This window comes from Thermothielavioides terrestris, chromosome 4 (genome assembly GCF_000226115.1).
Source record: "Thermothielavioides terrestris NRRL 8126 chromosome 4, complete sequence".
Taxonomy (NCBI): domain Eukaryota; kingdom Fungi; phylum Ascomycota; class Sordariomycetes; order Sordariales; family Chaetomiaceae; genus Thermothielavioides; species Thermothielavioides terrestris.
This window is the reverse complement of record NC_016460.1, coordinates 271,894-295,617: the sequence shown is the minus strand read 5'-3', so window position 1 is coordinate 295,617 and position 23,724 is coordinate 271,894. Positions and strand designations below refer to the sequence as shown.

General features: G+C 55.7%; 9 protein-coding genes across 9 annotated transcripts; 5 read left to right on the top strand and 4 right to left on the bottom strand.

The window, feature by feature from the left end:
* Positions 1–2,136: 2,136 nt before the first annotated feature.
* THITE_2053979 (uncharacterized protein) lies at positions 2,137–2,463 on the top strand (the record flags this gene model as incomplete). The annotated part of the gene is made up of 1 exon (XM_003654951.1): positions 2,137–2,463. A coding segment is annotated over one exon (327 nt), but the record flags the coding sequence as incomplete, so codon positions are not given.
* A 5,188-nt stretch (positions 2,464–7,651) lies between these two features.
* Positions 7,652–9,551, bottom strand: THITE_2130382 (uncharacterized protein; the record flags this gene model as incomplete). Its single annotated transcript, XM_003654950.1, has 4 exons — positions 7,652–7,802; positions 7,845–7,960; positions 8,260–8,802; positions 8,916–9,551. 4 exons carry the CDS (start codon positions 9,549–9,551, stop codon positions 7,652–7,654), a joined length of 1,446 nt encoding a protein of 481 aa, XP_003654998.1.
* Positions 9,552–10,017: 466 nt separating this feature from the next.
* On the top strand, positions 10,018–12,292 carry THITE_121458 (uncharacterized protein; the record flags this gene model as incomplete). Its single annotated transcript, XM_003654949.1, has 3 exons — positions 10,018–10,406; positions 10,492–12,014; positions 12,099–12,292. 3 exons carry the CDS (start codon positions 10,018–10,020, stop codon positions 12,290–12,292), a joined length of 2,106 nt encoding a protein of 701 aa, XP_003654997.1.
* A 643-nt stretch (positions 12,293–12,935) lies between these two features.
* THITE_2130380 (uncharacterized protein) lies at positions 12,936–13,354 on the top strand (the record flags this gene model as incomplete). Its single annotated transcript, XM_003654948.1, has 2 exons — positions 12,936–13,203; positions 13,317–13,354. 2 exons carry the CDS (start codon positions 12,936–12,938, stop codon positions 13,352–13,354), a joined length of 306 nt encoding a protein of 101 aa, XP_003654996.1.
* Positions 13,355–13,479: 125 nt separating this feature from the next.
* On the bottom strand, positions 13,480–15,823 carry cat1 (catalase; the record flags this gene model as incomplete). Its single annotated transcript, XM_003654947.1, has 3 exons — positions 13,480–15,030; positions 15,105–15,533; positions 15,593–15,823. The coding sequence occupies 3 exons, from the start codon at positions 15,821–15,823 to the stop codon at positions 13,480–13,482; spliced, it is 2,211 nt and encodes a 736-aa protein (XP_003654995.1).
* Positions 15,824–17,008: 1,185 nt separating this feature from the next.
* THITE_2118256 (uncharacterized protein) lies at positions 17,009–18,068 on the bottom strand. Its single transcript, XM_003654946.1, has 2 exons — positions 17,707–18,068; positions 17,009–17,623 (listed from the first exon to the last, which is right to left on the bottom strand). Exons 1-2 carry the CDS (start codon positions 17,786–17,788, stop codon positions 17,265–17,267), a joined length of 441 nt encoding a protein of 146 aa, XP_003654994.1. The 5' UTR covers positions 17,789–18,068; the 3' UTR covers positions 17,009–17,264.
* A 1,029-nt stretch (positions 18,069–19,097) lies between these two features.
* On the top strand, positions 19,098–20,014 carry THITE_2118255 (uncharacterized protein). The gene is made up of 2 exons (XM_003654945.1): positions 19,098–19,225; positions 19,308–20,014. The coding sequence occupies exons 1-2, from the start codon at positions 19,186–19,188 to the stop codon at positions 19,607–19,609; spliced, it is 342 nt and encodes a 113-aa protein (XP_003654993.1). The 5' UTR covers positions 19,098–19,185; the 3' UTR covers positions 19,610–20,014.
* Positions 20,015–20,119: 105 nt separating this feature from the next.
* THITE_2118253 (uncharacterized protein) lies at positions 20,120–22,296 on the top strand. Its single transcript, XM_003654944.1, has 3 exons — positions 20,120–20,370; positions 20,464–21,937; positions 22,009–22,296. Exons 1-3 carry the CDS (start codon positions 20,313–20,315, stop codon positions 22,184–22,186), a joined length of 1,710 nt encoding a protein of 569 aa, XP_003654992.1. The 5' UTR covers positions 20,120–20,312; the 3' UTR covers positions 22,187–22,296.
* Positions 22,297–22,547: 251 nt separating this feature from the next.
* THITE_2096374 (uncharacterized protein) lies at positions 22,548–23,588 on the bottom strand (the record flags this gene model as incomplete). The annotated part of the gene is made up of 3 exons (XM_003654943.1): positions 23,432–23,588; positions 23,191–23,333; positions 22,548–23,090 (listed from the first exon to the last, which is right to left on the bottom strand). Exons 1-3 carry the CDS (start codon positions 23,466–23,468, stop codon positions 22,548–22,550), a joined length of 723 nt encoding a protein of 240 aa, XP_003654991.1. The 5' UTR covers positions 23,469–23,588.
* Between the last annotated feature and the right edge of the window lie 136 nt (positions 23,589–23,724).

The window sequence follows — 23,724 nt, the reverse complement described above, 5'->3', positions numbered from 1 at the left end:
GCCCTACCTTCTAGACGGATAGACATAGTTTAGGCTGCCTTAGCTTCGGCTATACTAGGGAGATAACGAGATAGTTGTATAGCGATATATATTACACTTATAGTTAAAAGCTTATAGGAATACTTTTAGTACCTTTAAGGATTGTCCACTCTATACTAAAGGAATCCCTTCGTTATAGTAGAACGAAGAGAAAACGTATAAGCTCCCTCTAGACCTATTGTCTCCAACCTAAAAACCTACGTAGCCTATACTCTTAGAGTACAACGAAGACGAGGTGATCGAAGTCCTCTAAGCTAACAACGTATTTACGTCCAATGCCCCCGAATTCGATGACTTGCCTATATATCTCTACAACCACTTTAGTGACGTAGAACTCAAGATCCTAGCTATATACTCAGTAGCGTTCAAGGAAGCCTAGCTCCCTAGCTAGAGCGAGGAAGGAGTGATCACCGTCGTTTAAATTATCCTCGTACCTTAGTCAAAGAAGGATATAGCGTACTAGGTATACTATTGTAGGGTTATAGGACTCCTATTAGACAGACAGTTTAGTGGCGTACTACCTTTATAAAACCCTATAGACGACCTTAGACAATAGCTACAAGGTACATTTCTAGCACTTAGCGCTATTCCGCCCTTCTAACCAGAGGACTAGCTAGTTGCTTTAGGTCTATCTACAGCATTCGCGGAGGATCTTAACAATATATCGACTTAGTAGAATGTCGAAGCTAAGATTATAGAGATTGCTATACTATAAGTGACCGTAATACGAAGGCTTGTCGATACCCCTGTAGATAAGATGGACTGTAAACGCCTTTTCGGCAATAACCTAGTCAAGAACCTCGGGGTATCGGTACAAGTAGCCCTTAAGAAGATAGTACTCGATCCCTACCTCTAAGAAGAGGAGACGCTCGTCTATACGCTTATAAGGAGGCTAGACTACCTCGAGATGCCTTATACTCTAATATAGAAGTATCTTTAGATATAAAGATTATCTATATTATCTGGTCGAACGTTACCCTTAGTGTAGCACTGTAGTAAACGCCCTCGTAAGGAACCCACGAAGCCTAGACGTCTACTTCGCCTACTACTGTACGACCTATATAACCGTGCCTTTGCCTATAAGTATAAGTATCTAGTATAGTGGCAAGGCTAGGACGTATATATTAAGGAGGTAGAGGAGTACAAGAGCTAGTGTAATCAACCACTATAGCTAGCTAGACCTTTGTAAGCCGAAAGAGCCGTACGTAGAGAGCAGCTCAAGGAGCAACGACGGTGAGAGGCGCGTATTAGAGAGCTTTTAAAGTACGAGCTTGCCTATAGGAGCGTATAGCAAGCTCGAAAGGGAAGTGTAAATTGGGGTGATAGACTACCTAGATATAGGGGACCTAGTTTTTCTATTTTTCTATTTGTCTCAAAGCGTTATATTCGTTGCTAGAGGAGGTCTAACCCTCTGGTTATATATATTTAAGTAGGCTGAGCCTATCTTCTTTATTAGGAGGTAAGACATTAAGCAGTTGTCAATATATATTCGTTGATACTACGTTGGTGGTCCCCCTTCTTCTAGGAAGGCTATTAAGCCTCTCCTTCTGTTGTTCTACCTCTGTCCAGACGATAGGCATTCGAGCTATTGAGCTCTGACCGTATTCTTGTTGTCCTTTCTTGTGTTTCCGCTACATCCTACTAGATGTACCTGAGCCACGTGTCTTCCTCTCGGAAGATAGCCTTCCTACTACTCGATACGCACTATCTTTATTCGTCTAGAGGGACACTGCATTCCTTTGGAAGCTATCTTGCACGCCTGGTTCTGGGTGTGGTGGGGTAGGTTGGTGTGGAGGTTTTGCACCACTTCATTATAGTAAGATCAAGGGCTATATAGTCATCGATTTATATACTCTCAACAAGGTTATAGTACCTAACAACTACTCTTTGCCTTTGTAATTGGACATTATTGTATATCTATAAGGTAAGAAGTTTATTTCTGCGATTGATGCTATATCCTTCTTCTATTAATTCGATATATATCCTCTATATTGTAACTGCTTTACCTTGATTAGCCTTTGTAGATTAGAATAGCTAAAAGTATATCTAATAAACTACTGTAATACCTCTATATATATCTAGCGCTTTATAGATTAGTTGCTTTGCCTTTATACCTCTTTCGTCTATATATTTATCGACGATATTATTATCTTTAGCGATACTATAGATAAGTACGCTAAGTATCTAGAAACTATCTTTAGCTTGTTTAAAAAGAAAAATATCTCTATTGCACTAGCTAAATTATATATTGTATACCCTAGTATAGAGCTGCTTGGTTTCTACGTCGATGGATTTGGACTAACTAATATAGAGCACTATATCGCCGCCTTTAGGAACCTCGCCTTTCCGAATAATCTAAAGGCTCTAGAGCAGTATATTAGCGTATTAGGGTTTTTACACTATCTAATCCTATACTATATATAGCTTATCGAGCCTCTCTAGAACTATAAGACTATACTGTTTATAAAAGGCTAAGCTACTAGCTAGGTATAGAATGGAAACCCTAGCAAGCGTACCGCCTATTGCGCTAAGATCTCCTTCGAATCTACGCTTGCTAAGAAAGCCTCTTTCAAAGCTATTTAGGATACTATTTATAAGCTAGACCCGACTATCTTAGTCCACTTTGACTTTGACAAGACCCTTTTCTTATAGATCGATAGATGTCTAGAGCATAGCTTTAGCGTTATAGCGTTCTACTTTGCTAATGGTTATAAGTAGAAGCCTAGAACTGTTATCCTATTAACCTAGGTTCGGCCTATTATATTCCTAAGCTAGTACCTTATAAAGGAGGAACTCTAGTATAGACCTTTTAAGTAGGAAGTCGCTTGCTTTGTCTAGGCAGTTAAAAAGCTATATACTACGATCTATTCATTATATAAGCTAGTTGTTGTCCTTATAGATTATACCTCTATAAAAGGTATTGTTAACTAGACTATTTTAGATACGTCTTCTACTAAGTAGGCTAATTATAGGCTTATTAACGCCTCTATTTACCTCTTATAGTACAACTTGGAGATCTATTACCTTTTAGGCTACCTAAACTTGGTACCTAATACGCTTAGCCGTTTAAAAGCTCTATAGGATGATCTGAACTATGAGAATGGCTCTGGTGACAACGACGTAGTCTTTAACAACATCTAGTTCGCCTTCGTAGAAGCGAAGTTGGACGACGACCTCTAAGCTCGATTTATAGCTATATACTCTTATAACGCTAAGTACGTCGCTATTATTAAAGATCTTACTATCGAATTGGCTACTGAGGGTAGTAGCAAAGTTTTTTCTTAGCCTAGCCTCCTATTTATCCTTGTAGATAGCCTTCTCTATAATATTCAACTAGATAGATTACACTTGCTCTATATACTTTACAATATAATTTAAACTATTCTAGAAGCTATCTACAATAAGAAGTACTACTTTAGCACTAAGCGGATATTATATAATTTATAAGGTATATCGATAGCCTATAAAACCTATAACGTTAAGAAGTATATTAAACTATACCTAAAGTACTAAGTTAATGCAATAGATCGTCGCCCTAAACTAGGCAACTATTAACCAATTCGACTATCTAATACCTTGCCGATATACGTTATTGCTATTGATTTTATTCTAGGCCTACCGAAGGTCTTAGCTACTAGTTCGCCTTAGCAGCTCCTGAACTACAACCACTTCGATAGCTTGCTTACAGTATCTTACAAGTTATTAAAGTATACCCTCTTTATTCTAGGCAATTCTAGCTATTTGGCTTAGGAATAGGGGTATATTCTAATTTGCTAACTGCTTTTTAGCGACTAGGGTATACCTACTACAATCATCTCTAACTACGATTATAAGTTTACTTCTAACCTTTAGCAAGGCGTTTAGAAGGCTCTAGGCACTAAATTGCTAATAACAATATCCTACTACCTATAAGTGGATAGCCTTTTAGAATATAAGAACTAGACTATAGAAATTATAATCCGCTTCTATATATTCAAGTGCCTTAAAGGCAATTAGCTAAATATTATTGTATCTCTATAATAGTACCTTAACAACGTTTATACTAAAGCTATTAAATCCTCGTCTTATAAGTAGCTCTTCGACTTTAAGCTTCCTAGACCTTTAGAAGCTTTTACTAACTAGGCTACTACTAAGCTAGCTACTATTCTAGCTTTATAAGATACTCTACATTAGGATGCTCAATTAAGTATAGACTTTATAGTAGTATACGCTAAGCGCCGTTATAATAGTAAATATTACGACATTGAGTTCAATATAGGCGATAAGGTTTATTTACGCCTATATGATAGTTACTATCTCCTAGGCAACCTGTCTTAGAAGTATTTGCAATAGCGCGTTAGGCCTTTTCTAATCAAGCACTATATTAAACGCCTAGTATATAAACTAGATCTTCTAGCCAATATAGGTATCTATCTAGTCGTTTCTATCGCTCACCTTTGCCTAGCCCCTTAGGAAGAGGATCTATTTAGCTGTAATATATCGCCTTTTAGCCTAATCGTCGACTCTTAATTGGACCGCTCTTCTAATAACAACGAATTGGGCGATAAATATAAGGTTAATATAATCCTTAACTATAAGGTTATACGCAAAGGCCTTAAATACTTAATCAAATAGACTGGCTATAGCCGAGAAGAGAGAGTCTAGAAGACTATATATAAGCTACGCTATATATAGCGCCTGATCAACGAATACTAGGCTTATAAAGGCGATTATTTGGATTGCCTAGTCTCTTAAGAGGAGCCTCCTATACCTGATTAGGCACCTTAACTGGCCTATAAGCGTAGCTAGCCTTATAAGAACCCTGTTCCTATTAGCGATAACAAGATATAGAAGAAATTAGTTGATCGCTATCTAGATCAATCTAGCACTACGCTTCTAGCCCTACGTCGTAGTACTCGATTTAAGGGTATTTAACGATATAGAGGATCTAGATAGGTAAGGCAATGAGGGCATTGCTGTTTTTTCCTATAGGCCTGGACTTGATATAGGGTAGGAGGAACAGGGGGGTTATATGACCTATATGTCTGTGTATATAGATTTGATAAGGGTGCCCTACGCCCTACGTTGTAGACTTTGCGACGCTAGGCCTATTCGGGCAAGCGGTATACGTATATATGTTCTGCCTTGCAGACATATATTTCTTAGCGCCCTACCGCCTAGATCTTCGATCTACCACCATCATTAATCTACATCTTGTTATTCTATGTATCTATAGCACTTCTCCGCATCACCTATATATCGTTGTTAATATCTACTTAGATATTGCCTTTATAGCCTCTAAGCTTATATAGTTTAATTAGAACCTAGGACTTAAACACTACTATGTAGCTAATCAAGTATTATAATACCTCTATTGAACAAGGTTCTAGGCCCTCTAACTAGGAGGAGGAGACATTCTAATTATAGTTAGCGATATTAGCTTCGCTAACAACAGTATTAATTATAAGAGCTTATAAGGTTATACTATTATCCTATTTAAAGGGCTAATCGCCTAGCGAACTAGTAAATAGGATATAGTAACTATATCGACTATAGAAGTAGAGCTATTGATACTCGTATAGATAGCGAAAGAAGGTATATTCCTTTAGCGCCTATTAAAGGCATTAGAGATCTATCTAGATAATAAGATCCTATCGATCTAGTATAATAATAAATAGATAATTCAACTAATTAACGCTAAGATACCTATACTATAGATAAAGCTAAAATATATCGACATTTATAACTACTAGCTATACTAAGAAGCTTAGAATAAAAGGGTTAATATAGATTATATACCCTTGAACTAGATATTAGCCAACGGCCTAACAAAGGTACTAGAACTAGAGCCCTATAAGAAGTTTATAGAAATACTTAATCTAGTAGATATCTAGGCCTTTATCGAGATATATACCTACTAAACGGTATAGAAGGAAGAAACCTAGGGCTAGAAGAAGGCTCTAGCTAAATAGAGGGTTTAATTTACAGTGTAATATATAGGATTAAGATAGATAGATGTATAAGGCTCAGTAGATTAGAGCGATAACAAAAGGACTTTAATACTATAAAATTGCTAGATTAGGAAGGACATAGTATTGAGAATAGCTTTATAGATTACTAGATTTAGTAGGCTAGAGCCGGAGGCTCGACCTAGGGGGGTATATTAGAACTGGCCTAGCCTAGGGCTCTAGGCCAGCCTACCGAGATTAGGATCTACTAGCTTGATGCCCAACTGCCACCTAAGACTAGGCTCCTGAAGAGCCTCTCTTCTACAATACAACATCTTCAACACTATAATTGATCCTAGTTGTATATCTCGCTTATATCGTGATAGCTTCATCTTCCTAAGCCTGCGTAGCGGTTCCAACATCTCCCACTATCGTGCTAGTTGTTCCCAACTTGTGACTCCTTTCCATGGCCACGAGGGTAGACCTAGCGTCAGCGCCGAGGTGACGCATTTCATAAGCGGAGGCAGTGTCACAGCTCACACGTGTTTGTAAGACCTCATATCGCCCTATACTGTCCTATTCTCGCCCCATACTCTATCCCTATTGGCTTCATGTCCCACCTGCCCGCTAGCGTGGAGGAGTAGAAACAGGCTGGAAGCGGTGCCTAGGTAACCGAAGGAAGTCCACATGGTGAGCAGAAAAGTACCCAACTGGAATGGAGCAAGGCTATAGACCTACAGGTGCACTGCCATCCTCTTGACTCAGTCCCCATTCGTAGCAGACCCCCAGAAGCGAGAACAACCCCGACATCGACCTCGCTCCCCTAGCAGACGCAGTAGAGGCTGGACACAGGCTCAAAGGTCGTGCTGCAGCACCAGTGGTTGCACTGCGCGCTCTTCACCCACCTGCCCAGCGCGGTGCAGACCCAGATCTGGTCCACAAGGTCGGTGGAGGAGCAGCAGTACGTGCCCGGCTGGCACGGGATGTCGGCGGTGCACCCTCCCAGGGGTGGCCGGTCGGGGGCGGCAAGCGCCGGTGCCAGGGAGACGGCGGCCAGGGTGAGAACGGTGCGGAGGTGCATTGTCGATGCAGGCGTGGACACAGGGTGGAATCTGGTGTGGTCAAGTGACACGGCGGAGTGCGGGAAGAGCCGGGTGCTGAGATGTGGTTTTGCGATGGCGCGCCCCGTTTTATGTCTGTTTCGCTTCTGCTGGCCGCTGGCTCTAACGTGGGCTCATGCTTCTGTAACGCCAGGGAGATTCTAAGGTGTGAGTTGGGCCCAGCTGGTGCACCGGTTGGCCATCCTACGTGGGTTCGGGGAAGATCGTATGATAACCCGGCGTCCAACCTTTCACCGTCCCACGTTGGGCTCCCGGTCCTCCGGTCGTTGGGCTGGTCGCGGTAGATGAAAACTAGTATCACATGGACCTCTGCGCTCAGGATTGTGCTTGGAACCAGGCCATCGGACACATTTTCGCATTTCAATGACAGTGACAACGGACTTTGCGAAGGGATAAGGGGCTGAGTGTTACCACTCACGCTGCACAGGCATACAGACTGTGCGCACGACGTTTGGGGCTAAGGAAGAATCAAGCCAGCCTGTGCTGCGTAATTCTACCTGTCCGCCCTCCACCGCAGTGATGCAAAACAGCGCCTTCAGACACGGTCGATCTTCTCTAGATGAGTCACTGCGGTCCATCCGTCGAGACCTGCTCGTACAGATAGTGGCTGGGCGTGACTATCAGCGTGCCATTGCTGAGCAGATCGCCGCAGTTGCAGTCGACGTTGACCTTGTCGGGGGGGAAGTTGGGAATCCGGCCGTCGTCCTGCTCGTTCCTGGTGTACCAAAACAGGACAACGCCGTGGTTCTGGCCCTACTCGGGTCCCACCAGCTGGCTGATGGAGCCGGCCATGACAGTTGCCGCGGGCGGGTACTTCTGGTTGGCCGTATTGGACATGTGCGTCGCTTCGTCGATGGCCGCCTGTAACGTTCCCTCCGGAAGTGCGTTGTTCTCTATCACGGCTCCCTACACAGCTCGAGCCTACGCAAACACGCCTGTCTTCACCACGCAGGAGTGGACTCGGCGGGGTCGCCTAACTCATGGAAGCGCAGCTTTGATTTACAAGTTCCTTTTCAATATACGAGTTCTCTAGAGTCCTAGATATACAATACAGACTGGCATAGGCGACGAAACCGCACCGTGATTGCTCCCCCGGATCAACACTTCACCGTCAAGGCCAGCCCCGACCTCATGAACCGCAGGCAAAACAAGACGACAGCGCCGGCACACACCGTGGCAGCCGCATACACCCACAGGCCCGTCCAATTCCGCTGTCCGGCACTCCCAAGAATGGCGCCGGCGCTCGGCCCAGCTAGCAGCAAAGCAAAGCTGATCATGGCAAACCCCTGCCCGACGCGGGTGCCGATCATGGCCTTGTTCGCGGTCAGCAAGCGGAAGCACACGGGGGGCAGGGCGATGACCACGCCGCTGGTAAAGCCCGTGACCACGGCCATGACGACGACGCCGGCGGCGTTGCGCACGGCGAGGAGGCAGAACAGCGTCGCGCCCAGCAGCAGGCTCAGCGGCGCGATGGTGTTGAAGACGCCGATGCGGTCGGACAGCGCATTGGGTAGGATGCGCCCCAGCGTGGAGGCCGCGTTGAACACGGCCGCGTTGTAGAAGGCCAGCGACGTGTCGGTCAGGCCGCGGTCGGCCGGGTAGAAGGAGACGTAGAACAGCAGGACGGTCTGGCCGACGAAGACGAGGAAGACGGCGAGCGTGAAGAGCATGAAGGGCACGTCGCGGAAGGCCGACCAGTCCACGGCGGCGCGCGGCTTGGCCGTGCGGGCCCCGACGCGCATCCTGAGCGCGGCCAGCGGCACCGCGAAGGTGGCCAGCGCGACGAAGCCGACAAGCCGACCGCGCGCACGGCCCAGGCGAAACCGACCTGCGCGAGCAGGCGCGAGAGCACGACCGGGTAGACGACGCCGCCGATGGAGGAGCCCGAGGCGGCGATGCCGACGGCGAGGCCGACGCGCGTGCCGAACCAGGTCGGGATCAGCGACACGGTCGGCACGAACAGCAGCCCCGCGCCGATGCCGATACAGAGGGCCTGCGAGAGCAGCGCCTGCCAGTACTGCGTGCAGAGCGAGAGCATCATGAGGCCGAAGACGATCAGGAAGCTGCCGGCGAGGAGCAGCGCCCGCATGTAGCCGCGGTCGTAGATCGGGCCCGAGAGGACGCCGGTCAGCTGGAGCAGGAAGGACTGGATCGAGCCGATCCAGGAGATGTTGGATGACGAGGCCTCAAACAGTGTGCCAGACTCGTAGTAGGTTTGCAACACCGGGAATGCGCTGATCAGGCCCCAGGTGCTGAAGTAGATCAGGAAGCCGCCGACGACCTGGAGCCACGCGACCAGGCCGCCATTGGGAGGGCTATCTGGGGCGGCGCCAGAGGGCGCCAGAGGCCGAGCCGGGGCAGGTTTCTCTTCCAGGTCGGACCGCCTGGTCCCGGTGTCGCTGTCGTGCTGGGTCGTTGCCGTGTTGACGTCGCGAGGGCTATCTGGGTTGGGGTGGGTTGCCATCTTCATGCCGAGGTGGGATTGAGGAGCAGACAGTGGTCAATGACAGCACCTGGCGACCATACCCGTCGGTCAGAGGATGAGTGCCGGATTTTGGAATGGTTGGCGTGCGTGCCTCAGGGGCTAAGCAAGACTGTTGACGCTCCATGGTCGCGTTTGGTTTATATGCGACCCCTGAGACGAAGACATCCGCCGCATGTCTCCGCCGGACTTGCCTCCGCTCCGCGTGTTTCGGAACTCGATCGCTCTTTGTGAGCACACGCTACCTGCGTAACCTTCTAGAAAATACAAGGGTCGACGCGAGATGTCTGCGCTCGGAGGCTGCCAGTGCCGCTGTCTGACAAATCCCAAGCTAGGTGGAGTTGCAGCGACTCGCTAAGCCTTTCGACCGCGGCGGAATTAAGACCAATCCCCTCCATCTTCCCAAACACTTTGATCCGCATCGACCGACCTGACGCTGACTTACGAGATGGTCGACGTCCCGGACGACAAGGCCGGCAGCGAAGCAGCTCCGCCGTTGGCGAAGCGGAGAAAGCTCAGGAAAGGAACCAGATCCTGCTGGGAGTGCAAGCGACGCAAGATCCGCTGCATGTTTGCTTCGCCCGGCGAGGTCACTTGCATCAGCTGCCAGCATCGCGGTGTGCGCTGCGTTCCGCAGGACATCGCCGAGGACCCATTCCCTGCAAAAAGGGATACCCGGCGTCTCGGGGAACGCATTGCCGCGGTCGAGAACCTGGTGAATGGCATTCTTTCCAGCAGCCGTGGCGCTGAGGCAGCCAACACGGATGGCAGAGCACCGCGCCGAGAGGGACCTTCGCCCCCAAGCTCCGACATCTCAAGCCGGCCAGCGTACAATCCGTCATCATACACTCCTTCCGAGGTAATCGTCCATTGGTACCCTCAGTTTACCTTTGTTCTGATGCGTCCTCTTCTAGAGTGCGAGATCCCCACAATCTCCGCCGAGTTCACTTTTTCCCAGCCCGGACTCGCAAGGCGCATTGCGCCTCTCGGACGGAGCGACCGAAGGCACCGCCAACCCCTTGTTTGCTGCTTTACCCACTCAGAATGATGTCAGAATCCTCCTCAGAGCAAGCCGCCGGTCGGCGCGGTACACGCTCTTGAGCAACACTCAACCACATAGCAAACTGACGCTCGAGCGGCTTCGAGCACCGTACCCAGAAGTGGATCTGCCTCGTCCCGACACTCCTCCTGTCACCTTGGCCCGAGCCATGTTGACGATCGCGATCGCGCTGCAAAACCCCTCGGGAGAGAACACAGAGGGCCTGTCCGAGCCGCCGGGCGTGCTCATGAGCCGCTTCGTCACGGCCGCCAGAACGTGGGTCACGACCAACGACGAGATGCACGGCACCGTCGACTGTCTGGTCTGCATCATACTGGAGGGCGTATACGAAATGAACAGTGGCAACCTCCGGCGGGCTTGGGCTGTTTTCCGCCGGGCAATGTCGGTCGCCCAGTTGATGGGCCTTCACCGCTCTCCCATGCCGCCGCTGAAGCGAATCGACGCCGACCTCGACGCGGATCCCGAATTCTTGTGGTTTCGGATCGTCTACCTGGACCGCCATCTGAGTTTGCTGCTGGGTCTGCCTCAGGGCACATCCGAGAAGAGCATGGCGGCCGCGGCCGCCGTGCGGAACGAACCCGCTCTGGGGAGGTTCGAGAGGCTCCTCACCGTCGTTGCTTCTCGAATCTTGGAGCGTAACGAAAGCCCCTTTCCCGCGAGCCAAGCGCCGGCAACGCAGGCCATCGACAACGAGCTACTCCAGGTGGCCGGGAGCATGCCAGCCAGCTTCTGGCGTGCCCCGGACTTCCACCGCTTGACGCCGGGATCCCCGGAGACGCTCCTGGAGACGCAGCGGCTCGCAGCCCACGTCTACTACCACGGCCTCCTGATCCAGCTCCACCTCCCGTTCATGCTGCGCGTGGGCGACAACGCGGTCGACGAATACTCCAAGATCACGTGTGTCAACTCCAGCCGCGAGATCATGAGCCGCTTCATCGCGCACCGGACCTTCAACCCCAGCTCGTCCTGCTCGCGGCCCGTCGACTTCTTCGCGCTGCTGGCGGCCATGACGCTCTTGCTCGCCCATCTCGATGCCCACCACCATCGAGGACCCACCAGCATCCTCGCGCACCAGCGCCTGACCGATCGGGCGATGCTGGATCAGGCGCTGGAGCGGATGGATGCGATCAAGACGAGAAACAGGGACGTGACGACTGCGAAGAGCGCTGAGTTGATCCGCCGATTGCTCGACATCGAGGCCGACGCGTCGGCGGGCGGCGGCAGTTACAACGCAGCGAGGAGCGCTGGGGCCAGCGGCGGCGGCGACGAGGGATTCCATCATGGAGAGGAGCTGCGTTTGACCATCCCGTACCTCGGCGTCATCAGGATCTGCCGGCAGGGGCCAATATCGCGAGAGTTGCCGGCCGACGTTTCTGCTGCGCAAAGTCGGCCTCGTACGAGTTCGCAGCTTGGTATCGCTGCCACCGAGGCACAGGCGCTTGGCCTCGCGTCAGCCACGCAGTCGGCAGCGCCGTGGAGCGGAAGCGAGATGCAGTGCCCCAGTTCGGCCTGGGACAACCCAACGCTTCCTTCTATGGCAGACGGGGTAGACGGGGTAGACGACTGGGTGTTCCAGGGCGTCGACACGGCGTTTTTCGACGGCCTGCTGAGAGGGACTGCGGCCCTGGATGCTGCTGTTGGGCTCGACGCTTCAGGTACTTAGCCGACATACATGATACCGACGCCTCGTAGGCGAGACGCTGCAGGTAAAAAAAAAGGCACGACGAAGAGGAGGAGGCACAACTCAACTCCGTCGTGTGTGCCGCCCCGCTCATCCAGATTGGAAGATCTGGCTCCCCTTCTCTCAGCTTCCAGCCCTCCTGCTTCACTCTCACACGACAGCAACCAGGCCAGCACCAAACCCCGGCCGGGCCCGCCGTCACTTTCCCTGGTCCTCTTACCCTCCTCCTCCTCCTCCTCCTCCTCCTCCTCCTCCTCCTCCTCCTCCTCCTCCTCCTCCTCCTCCTCCTCCTCCTCCTCCTCCTCCTCCTCCTCCTCCATCTGCGTCTCCTCGCCTCCCAGGTAGGACATACCCCCTCTCTGGTTCGCCACCAGCCTCACCACGCCCCGCACCATCCGGGTCGAGAGTGGTGCGTGTGGCCAAGCACCCACGCCCGCACCTCTCCATTCCCACGAGCTCGCGCGTCCAGCAGTAGATGAGAACTCGTGGTTGCCGAGCACGAGGAAGGTGTTGCGGTATCTGGCGGTTTGGGCTTCGAGGATGTGAGCGGTCTGCGTCGTAGTCGATCAGGTGGCCGATACGCAGCAACAACGCTTGTTTGTTCGCAACAGGATCGCAACACACGATGGCCGGCGTGCGCACCGACACGCTGTTGATCGAGGGCCTCAGCCAGGGCGAGGGCGTGTCGCGCTTCCTCGAGCCGTTCCGCGTCTTCAAGGGCAAGCTGTCGGCGGCGGCGGCGCGCGACGCGTTCGTGGACGCGGTCGACCTGCGCGCGCTGGGCGCCAGGTTCGAGGCCGAGATCAGGCCGCGTGCCGGCGAGCTCGGCTTCGAGATCGTCGGCCACGCGCTCAGCCGCCACGGCGAGCTGGGCCTGCTGTTCGCGCGGCTGGGTGTTGATCTCGACGCCGCGGAGGAGGCCGCTAGGGGGGGGGGGGGGTGGGCGCGGCGCTGGCTCCCGGCGTGGTGCAGCGCGCGTTGCTTGGATGAAGAACGTTGGGAACAGGACAGGGCTCGGACACGGGATACGGGGAGTTTCAATGATTTATTCCGTTGTATTCGTACATAAACAGCAAGATGGCTCCCGGCAACGGTCAACCTACATAAACATCATTTATTTCCCCCTGCCTTCCCCAGTTCTCAGTCTCCCTCACCCTCCCTCCGCTGAATCAATACGCAACCTGGTTATTCAGCCCGGCCAGCTCGCGCTCCCAACACCGGTGCTGCGAGATGCCATAAAAGAACTTCTCCATAAACCCCGTCGCGCCCTTGGCGATGGCGACCGCCTCGCGCAAACTCTCGGGCCGCAGCTCCTTGAGCGTGACAACGCCATAACTCTCGCGCACCTCGGCCGAGTCGGACACGGCGACGGTGGGCAGACCGATGGCGTTCTGCACAAGCTCGACGGCCTCGCCCGTGGCGCCGATGGTCTTGAGGTGGCCGAAGGCCTCGCGGATCCAGTGCAGCGCGCGGCCGTTGCGGGCCAGCGTGGCCGCCGACTGCGCGCCGCCCGGCACGAACAGCGCGTCGACCATGGTCGACCGGAAGCCCTCGAGGTGGTGGTGCGGCTGCGTCGACCCGGCGCCGTCCGCCGCCGTCACCTTGCGCCGGTTGGTGCCGATCACCAGCGGCACGGCCAGCGCGGCCGACGCGGCCGCGTACGCGGCGGCGAAGGCCGCCTGGTCGTAGCCGTCGGCGACGAGGATGGCGATGCGCCGGGAGGCGATGGTGGGCTTGATGCCCGGGAACTCGTGCTGGCTGAGCGCCGGGGCGCGGCGGCCGTGGTTGGGGCGGCCCTCGCGGGGCACGTCGCCGCCGACCTTGTCGGCGACGGCCTGGGCGAGCCCGAGGTCGATGTCGGCGAGGCGCTGGACCATGCGGCCGTACACGACCGGGTCCTCGCAGTGGTCGAGCTCGAAGGCGAAGGCGTTGTGGATGTGCAGCTTCTCGACGGGCGACATGCTGTTGTAGAAGAGCTGCGCCTGGCTGAAGTGGTCCTTGAACTTGTCGCTGCGCATGCGCGCCTTGATGCCGGCCACCTTCTGCGGGTACTCGACGTAGGCGCCCTCCTCGCGGCTCGCCGGCGGGCAAGCCTCGTACCGGTTGGGCCAGTAGTTGACGGTGCCGCGCGTGATTGTGTGGCGCAGTGCGCCGTCGCGGTTGAAGTTGAGGACCGGGCACACGGGCCGGTTGACCGGCAGCTCCTGGAAGTTGACGCCCAGGCGCGAGATCTGCGTGTCGAAGTAGCTGAAGTTGCGGCCCTGTAGCAGCGGGTCGTCGGAGAAGCCGATGCCGGGCACCACGTGGCTGGTGCAGAAGGCGGCCTGCTCGACCTGGGTGAAGAACTCGTCCGGGTTGCAGTTGAGCTCGAGCTCGCCGATGTAGCGCGTCGGCACCAGGTCCTCGGGCCAGACCTTGGTGGCGTCGAGGATGTCGAAGTCGAACTTGTGCTCGTCGGCTTCGGGCAGCACCTGGATGCCGAACCGCCACTTGGGGGACACGCCGTTCGCGATGGCCTCCCAGAGGTCCTTGCGGTGGAAGTCTGGGTCCTGGCCGGCGAGCTTGAGCGCCTCGTCCCACACCAGCGAGTGCACGCCCAGCTCGGGCGTGAAGGTGAACTTGACAAAATGGCGCTCGCCCTTGGAGTTGATGAGGGTGTAGGTGTTGACGCCGAAGCCCTGCATCATGCGGAACGAGCGGGGGATTGCTCGGTCGCTCATCTTTTTTCCGTCAGCGTCTGCGCCGGGAACTACGCAGGCACAAAACAAGCAAGAAATCGCGGTTGGTGACTCACCGTCCACATGAACATGTGCGTCGACTCGGTGTGGTTGAACTGGAAATCCCAGAAGTTGTTGTGGGCCGACTGGGCCTGGGGCACCTCGTTGTGAGGCTCCGGCTTCCCGGCGTGGATCACGTCGGGGAACTTGATGGCATCCTGGATGAAGAAGACGGGGATGTCATTGCCGATGATGTCCCAGTTGCCCTCCTGGGTGTAGAACTTGACGGCGAAGCCACGCACGTCGCGCACCGTGTCGGCGCTGCCGCGGCTGCCCAGCACGGTGGAGAAGCGGACGAAGACGGGCGTCTCGCGCGTCGTGTCGGTCAGGACGGGCGCAAAGGTGAGGTCCTCGATGCTCTCGAAGACCTTGAACTTGCCAAACGCTCCGGAGCCGCGGGCATGGACGACGCGCTCCGGGATCCTCTCATGGTCAAATCTCATAATCTGTAGGGCGCATCAACACAAGGCGGCTGTCCGGGGTGTATCAAATTGGATTAACGCACCCGCTCGCGACCAAAGGGATCCTCCAGCAGCAGCGGTCCGGCCTGGTCGGGACTGACGGCCTTCAGCCAGTCGTCGGCCGTGCTCTGCTTGACGCCATAGTCGGTGGTCAGGCGGTCCTTGGGCGTCATGTCCTTGGTGTCGTGGGCGAGGTCTTTCAGCTTGTCGCCCTCGCGCGGGCCAAGCACGGCATGCGTCACTTTCTGCATGGTTTCGGGGACGAGGCCGGCCATTATCTCGATTTCGGTTCTTCGGTCCAGAAATCGCAGAGAGGTAGTCAATGATGAGAGGTCACAGGTGCCCTTGTGAGCGCCGAGTCAAAATCACCACGATACAGTTCATTTAATACTTGAGCGGACGGGCGGGGACGACTTGCTGTCGTCGTAGTCGTGACGTCAACCATCACACGAAGCAGGCCTGCCATGGCCGGTCTGCCATGATTCCAAGTGTAAGGTAGGTAGTGGGTTGCTGTTCCCATCGAACGCGGAGGCCGACGATGTTATGGTGATGTCATGTCTGCAGAGGACTGCATGGGGCAGAGAAATCACTGCGGTGGTGGCCCGGGCTTCCACTTACACAGCATACAGCGCCCAAGAATATGGGAACAGCCATACTTTGCTACTTAACCAGCCAGTCACTGCTACGTGGGATGTCTCAAGATTCTAGGTGTCCAATCACTCCAGGGAATTGGGAACGCCGCCCGGTACCTGACCTTGCCGCAGTGACCGATGCGCAATGTCTGAATCCGAGCCTCCCGTTACTGCTGCTGCCCAGACATTCTCCATCCCCCTCAACCAAGATGGCAGCGGCGAGCTCGGGGCCGTCAGCAACGCGAGCTTCGTTGACGCCAGCACTCTGGGTCGCTGCGTCGTCACTACCATGGTCACGGATGTGCGGTTTGGCCAGTACGCGGACGGAATAGACGGCTCGACACGGACAGCCTACGTCGTCTTCCTCAAGTTCAACTTCGCCGGGACGTTTAACAGGCGGATCAAGCAGCTGTCGATAAAGCTGTCCTTCTCGACCCCCTGGCGGCCCCGGTGATAGATCTCGAGCAAGGCGAGAGCGAGCGCCAGCAGGCGGGACTCGGCAAGATCGAGAAGGTTCTCGTCCATGTTCGTGAGCAGGACGGAGAGAACGGCATGGGCCTCCTTGACCTTGACCTCAGAGACGCGCAACGAGCCTGACGGGCCTGCCACCCTTTCGCACTGCCTCAATGGATAGATATTAGATATGTCGGACATGACTGGGGGGAGGCAGAAGCCCAATATATCCCTTCCAATAAGGAGGGTAGACGCGTCATGCGGGCTTGCAGGAAACCACCCAAACCAGGCATCCTGTGCGCGAACGGAAAAGGAAAAAGTCATTTGGCTGTGCTGCATCGGGGGCCTTGTAGAGCTCTCCTTTCCCGTCTGAGCCGTGTCTGCCTCGCCATCACTTAAGCATCGTGATGCATGCGAGATAATGCCAGAGGAGAGCAAGGCCGGCCATGGGTATATGTGCCGGGGCGGTACGACCCTGCGAGCGAGGCAGTTCGATTCGAAGCGACGCCTTTCTGGGCGGGTACGACGGTTGCATATGAGCCGGATCTTTCATAGCTTAGCCTTTTCAATGCCAACAGCACTGCGCCGCAGTAAAGTTCCCATCAGCGGCATGCCTGATTTGGATACGCGGCTACCAAAGCCAAATCTCGTCGGCATCCTTGACGAGCTTCTTCGAGCCCAACTGGTCCTTCTTCCACAGCCAGATCTCGTCCGCGTCCTTCTGCAACTTGCCTTTCAGCTCGCCCTTCTTCCAGAGCCAAATCTCGTCCGAGTCTTTCGCCAGCTCGTCCTTCTTCCACAACCAGATCTCGTCGGCATCCTTCTGCAGCTTGGCCTTCAGCTCGCCCCTCTTCCACAGCCAGATCTCGTCCGCGTCCTTGGTCAGCTCGTCCTTCTTCCACAGCCAGATGGCGTCAGCGTCCTTCTGCAGCTCGTCTTTCTTCCAGAGCCAGATCTCGTCGGCGTCCTTTACGAGCTCGCCCTTCTTGGCTGGTTCCGTGATCTGTCAGCTTACTGAGGAGACTGCTGGTGCAACCATGTAAGCCAGGAAGGTTCACGCGGTTTGTGCGTACCGATCTCGCCTGTCTGCGTGGGCGCGCTGTGGGCGATCGCGAGCAGCAAGGGGGCCACGAAGGCCAGGTTCTTGAGCTGCATGATGTTCAAGTAAGGGAAGATTCGAGGAGCGAGCTGTAGGAGATTCGAAGCGCCGTGCTCGGCTTCGGGAGACGAGCAGGCACAGGCGACCGTCACTCAGGCCCTTAAACATTTATGCTCGGAAGTCGCGGACATCGTCAAGCCCCTCCGCATGTGTTCTCTGGGCAGTGTTGTTGTTGCCGACCTTCCTCTTCTGGCAGGATTTCCTATCGAAGTCCGAACCGAGTTCTGCTAGCAGGTTTCAGGAACCCGAGGCGCATCTCAGTCAGCACCACAACTGTGGGGTTCAGGCGCGCCTTGCACGCATAGCTTCCAATCTGAGGTGTTGACGACGCGGGGTAACCAGAAGTTCGATCTTCTTTTAGGAAGGCCAAGAAACGAAGTACGGATGGCTGACGTTACAGACGAATCCTTCGGTGCTGGGCGTACCCACTTGTAGCCGTCGATCTTATCTCAATGCCGAGTGCCGTCGGTGAAAGACATCAAGACGGACGGATCTCGCTCTTCTCCTTCCTCATTGTACCATAGCGCAGGCGGTCTGCAGATGGCCGATGTCTCCCACTGGGTTCGTGGCTCGATCTTCTTATCCGGGCGAGCCGAGCAGAAAGACCGGCATTTTCTTCCGGCCCTCTACTCTCTTCGTGCGGTCAACAAACGACTCTTTCGTCTGAATACTTGTCGACAGAAACTCACCGGTCAATAATGGGCCTCCTGGACAAGCACAGCGGACCAATCTACTCGCCCGTCCCCAGCGAGCGATCTGCCGACTCATCGGACGGCCTCCTGTACGATGGAGATGTCCACTCAAATAGCCCGGAGACCAGGCGGTCACGCAAAAAGACCGTCTTGATCGCGTTAGGGGGCTTCTTCGTCTTCGTGGCATACTCGGTCCTGCTTGTGACGGCTACCTCGATGTGGTGGAAGAAGGAAAGGCTTCACGGAGCCAACGTCATTGACTGTTCGTGGCCTCCAGCTCCAGGCGGAGCATATCAGCGACGTCCAGACCAATGCTGACCGGCCTCCAGCCCCGATCCGAAAGTACATCCAATACGAGCCCAAGATCTTCGAGATGACGGAGACGTCCAAGGACTATCCGCTTGTCGGGCAGCCGAGCGACGAGCTGGACGCGCGCTGGTCCAACCTGATGCAGTACTTCTACGCCCAGGTGCCGGCCTCGTACATGAAGAAGCTCGGGCGCGAGAAGACGGGCATCCGGCTGAAGAACGGGAACTACCTGGCCAACTTCGCCTGGGTCCACCAGCTTCACTGCATCGTACGGCCCCTTGTCCTTACCTGCTGCACATGCCCCTCCGCTGCGTGATCATGCGGGCACCCGCTGAGTCCCTGCACAGAAACGGCTGCATCAAGCACACTTCCCGGAGCGGTACTACCCCAACATGACCGACTTCGAGAAGGAGCTGCAGACGGAGCACAGCTGTGAGTCCACATTCCTCCGAGCCAGTCGGAAACCCTGTGTGTCTGCGTAGCAGCGGCACTAACATGAACCCACCAACGACAGTGCACTGCCTGCAGATGCTGGTCGAGGCGATCATGTGCAAGGCGGACGAGACGCCGCTGACCATGATCTGGTTCGACAACAGCATCCTGCCGGGGGGCAACCGGACGATCGCGCACGAGTGCGTCAACTGGGACCGCTTGCTGCGCGGCATGGACGAGATCAAGGTCGACCCGTTCGAGCCCGGCGTGCTGGTGCATCCCAAGTTCGGCCCCGTCGTGCCCGACGGCCGGTACACGAAGCTGGACAACCGCATTGGGTACATCTTCAATCCCGTGCCGCTGGACCGCGATAAGTACCCTTGAATGATATCTGGGGACTCGGGCTGGGTGGCTGGGTGATATCAAAACGAGCGCCGACGAGGTGACGCCCGCTGGCTGAGTTTCAGGGTCGTCGGTTGCACAAGTTGGCAAAGTCTTGGGCACGGCTGGCAGGGAGCTGGGGTGTGCAAGGAATGATGAGGTCTGCCTTGTGAATGGTGGGCATTGTGGTTTAAAATGCGACAGATTGGCCGGGGGATTCTCGTCCATGTTTCTGCTTCCCGCCGTCCAGCTGCACCTGAGGATTGCTTCGCCCTTGCCGCCCTCCCTGCTCGTATCCCTTTGCAACGAGATGCTCTCTTAGCAGTAATTTCCTTTGAGTTGTTGGAGTTGGTGTCATGAGTGCAACGTCGTCCTTAGGTACCTAGGTACTTACCTGAACATTCTGCGGCGGGCCTCAGGTCAGTTAAAGGTCAGCCTAGGTCCCCAGGGGTTCCAGGTTTTGGAGCAGGCAGGCCCCGTCTGCCCCACAACCTGGAACCCCGCAGTGATTGGCGTGTGCACGCGGAAGCCAGTCACCGCAAACGGCTTTTCGCGGCCGAAATTTCGTTTGCGCGCTCCAACAACTGCGATGAGGTCCATCGGCCGACTGACAGCATGGCAGCCGACGACGCTCCTGACCCTGCGCCAAGCGCCTCGCCCGCGGACCCTGCCGCCGCGCCTGCCGAGCAACCCGCCAGCACGCACAATGGCCACCGAGGCCACCGGGACCACAAGCGCAAACACGCCGGCTTCGGCAGCGCAAAGTACGCCGCCGCCTCTTCTTCCCTCTCTCCTCTCCCGTCTCCCCTCTCCCCCTGACCCCCCGCTTGGTGCGCCGCAATGCCGACACTGACAAGCCCGCAGAGGCGAGGTCGCCGACAAGCGCGAGCAGGTCCAGAACAACCGCAATGCCAAGCGGCGCCGCGTGATTGACGAGAAGACCGACGGCACTAGCTACATGAGCATCACCTTCACGCCCGAGGAGATCGCCGCCGAGGAGCGCCGCCCGAAGCGCAAGGTCGCCGTGCTGATCGGCTACGCCGGCACGGGCTACCACGGCATCCAGATCAACCACAAGGAGAAGACTATCGAGGGCGACATCTTCGCCGCCTTCGTCGCCGCCGGCGCCATCTCCAAGGCGAACGCCGACGACCCCAAGAAGTCCAGCCTGGTGCGCTGCGCCCGCACCGACAAGGGCGTCCACGCCGCCGGCAACGTGCTGTCGCTCAAGCTGATCGTCGAGGACGAGGACGTGGTCGACCGCATCAACCAGCACCTGCCCGAGCAGATCAGGGTATGGGGCATCCAGCGCACCAACAACGGCTTCAGCTGCTACCAGGCCTGCGACTCCCGCTGGTACGAGTACCTGATGCCGAGCTACGCCCTGCTGCCGCCCCAGCCCCACAGCTTCCTGGGCAAGAAGCTCGCCGAGTCCGCCCGCGAGAAGGGCGTGGCCGCCGAGTACACCAGCCGGCTGGACGACGTCGCGGGCTTCTGGGAGGAGGTGGAGAAGAGGGACATCCGGCCGATCCTCGAGAAGCTGGACCCCGAGGTCAGGGCGGAGGTCCTGCGCAAGCTGCACGACACGGCGGATCAGGAGCTCACCGACGAGGAGGGCATGCCGATGCGGCCCGATGCCGAGGTCGCGGCGCCGACGACAGCGCCGAGCGAGGACACCGCGCCGCAGTCGACCGCCGAAAACGCGGCGTCGCCGGCTCCGCCCGAGGGGGCAAGCGCAAGCGCAAGCGCACCACAGCCGAAGGCCGAGCGGGAACTGACCCCGCTGGAGCTGGCCCTCCGCGAGGTCAAGGCGGCCTACGTGGCGGCCAAGCGGCGGTACCGCGTGACGCCGCCGCGCATCGAGAGGCTGCAGCAGGCGCTCGACCTCTACGTGGGCACGCGCAACTACCACAACTACACGGTCCTCAAGTCGTACGGCGACGCGTCGGCGAAGCGGCACATCAAGTCGTTCCGGGTCAACCCGGCGCCGATCGTGATCGGCGACACCGAGTGGCTGTCGCTCAAGGTGCACGGGCAGTCCTTCATGATGCACCAGATCCGCAAGATGGTCGCCATGGCCGTCATGGTGGTGCGCTGCGGCGCCCCGCTCGACACCATCCTGCAGAGCTACGGCCCGCGCCGCATCAGCATCCCCAAGGCCCCCGGCCTCGGCCTGATGCTCGAGCGGCCCATGTTCACCGAGTACAACAAGCGGGCCGCGCGGCTGGGCCGCGAGCCCATCGACTTCGCCAAGTACGAGGACAAGATCGCCGAGTTCAAGGACAAGCACATCTACCGCCGCATGTTTGAGCTGGAGGAGAAGGAGAATTCGTGAGTGTTCGCCTGCTGGAGCTGAACATCCTCCTCAGTTGAGCCGTTTCGTTTTGCTGACCTGGACGCAGATTCCACCTGTTCTTCAACCAGGTCGACAACTTCCGCACCGACTACTTCCTCTGGGTCACGGCCGGCGGCCTGGAGGCGTCGCACGAGCGCTCCGACAGGTTCATAGAGAAGGTGCCGCGGGCGCTGCAGGCGGAGCTAGGCGACGACGCCGACGGCGTGGAGGAGGTGGGCACGTAGGGAGGCACAGCGTAGATTTGTCACGAGGTAGATTATTGCTGGCGGCGGTATGCTGCTCGCCCAGGCTTCGCAGCGAATTGAAGGGTTGCAACCGCAAACAGCCGGCTGCGCTCCAACTAGTGTGGCCGGACGGCCATGGTGATCAGGCTCCAATGTGCCTCTTTGCTCTTCTCCCTGTCATGATCGCTCATTCTGGCCGTCTCCGTGCCCGTTCTCGTCCTAATGGGTACTACCCTTGAGCCTCGGTGACAATGAAATCTCATGCTCGTCCCCTGCCTCGCGGCCATCCTCGCTCTTGCCCTTGCCCGCTTCCCTAGCCTCATTCATGCAAGCTCTATCCGGAACGCGGCGGCATGTCCCACTAGCCATGCTGAACACCCGGCGCCGGCGCCGGCGCCGCTCCCTGCCTGTCCCCTTGCCCCTGCGACCCCGTACCACCCTCCGCCCCCGTTGTCGGCCCCGCCGGTGCCGCCTGCGGCGGCCGAGCCGGGGCTTGGGCCTGCTGCTGAAGAACAGCAGCAGCTGCAGCACCAGGGGGCGCAGGAGCGCCATCGACCTCGGCCCGCTCAAACGTGAACCCGCTGCCTCCGCCTCCGCCGGTGCCTCCCCCTCCCGACGCTGCTACCCCGCCGCCCGCTGGTGCCGGTGCGGCTCCTGCTGCTGCTGCTGCTGCTGCTGGTGCGGCTGCTACTGCTGCGGAGGAAGCGGCGGCGGCAAACGCCTGCACCATCCCGCGGCGCTCGGCGTCGCGCATCGCGTTGAGCATGGCGAACACGTGCTCGGCGTCGGCGCGCATGCGCTGCTCGGCCTCGGCGTCGTGCGCGCCCGGCGCCTTGAGCGGGCCGACCACCCACAGCTCGCGGATCCTGCGCGTCAGGGCGAGCAGGTCCTCGGTTGATTTTATCTGTTGTTTTTTCAATTGTTCGGTTCTCGCGTGGTTAGGTCCGGCTTGAGAGATGGGAGACGCATTGGGATGGTGGTGGCGGATTAATGCAAATACGTACAATCTGGCTCATCATGATGCCGAGCGCCATGCTGCTGTAGGCGGCCTGCCCCGTCGAGGCGCTGCTGTCGACCTGCGCGGTGGCGTGCTTGACCAGGTCGCGGTACGCCGTCATGATCTCGGCGACGAGCACGTTCTTCCTTTCTTGGGGGCCGTTAGCAGGGCGGTTGTGCGAACGGGGGGTCTGCTAAGCAAGCTACTTAGGAGGGTGTTTTGTCATTTGCAACGACTGACTGACTGACCTAGAAGGTCTTCTACCACTGTCGGATCTCGATCCATGATGGAATGAAGGGAAATGCGGATGCGAGAGATTATCTAGATACTGAGCTAATTTCCGGTGCGATTGAGACTTGGGAAAGTTGCGCGATGATGAGCAGTCGGTCGTCGTGGTGATTGATTATTCGAGGTGTCTGCATTCAGGAATGTTCTTGTAATTGCGAATATGAATAAAAAGGCAGGGAAGGGACAAGCAATCAGTTCGCGAAATTATGGTCCTACCTCGTCCTCTTCGTAGAGGCTAGCCAGCTAGCAGCTC

What these genes read in the sequence shown, in the direction of transcription:
- THITE_2118255 (XM_003654945.1), top strand. Translation starts at nt 19,186, where the DNA reads ATGACCGACTTCGAGAAGGAGCTGCAGACGGAGCACAGCT. An exon ending in GCTGCAGACGGAGCACAGCT is followed by an intron (nt 19,226 to 19,307) that starts GTGAGTCCACAT and finishes CACCAACGACAG; the next exon opens with TGCACTGCCTGCAGATGCTG.
- THITE_2118253 (XM_003654944.1), top strand. Translation starts at nt 20,313, where the DNA reads ATGGCCACCGAGGCCACCGGGACCACAAGCGCAAACACGCCGGCTTCG. An exon ending in GCCGGCTTCGGCAGCGCAAA is followed by an intron (nt 20,371 to 20,463) that starts GTACGCCGCCGC and finishes GACACTGACAAG; the next exon opens with CCCGCAGAGGCGAGGTCGCC. An exon ending in CTGGAGGAGAAGGAGAATTC is followed by an intron (nt 21,938 to 22,008) that starts GTGAGTGTTCGC and finishes ACCTGGACGCAG; the next exon opens with ATTCCACCTGTTCTTCAACC.
- THITE_2118256 (XM_003654946.1), bottom strand. Translation starts at nt 17,788, where the DNA reads ATGCAGCTCAAGAACCTGGCCTTCGTGGCCCCCTTGCTGCTCGCGATC. An exon ending in CACGCAGACAGGCGAGATCG is followed by an intron (nt 17,624 to 17,706) that starts GTACGCACAAAC and finishes TCACGGAACCAG; the next exon opens with CCAAGAAGGGCGAGCTCGTA.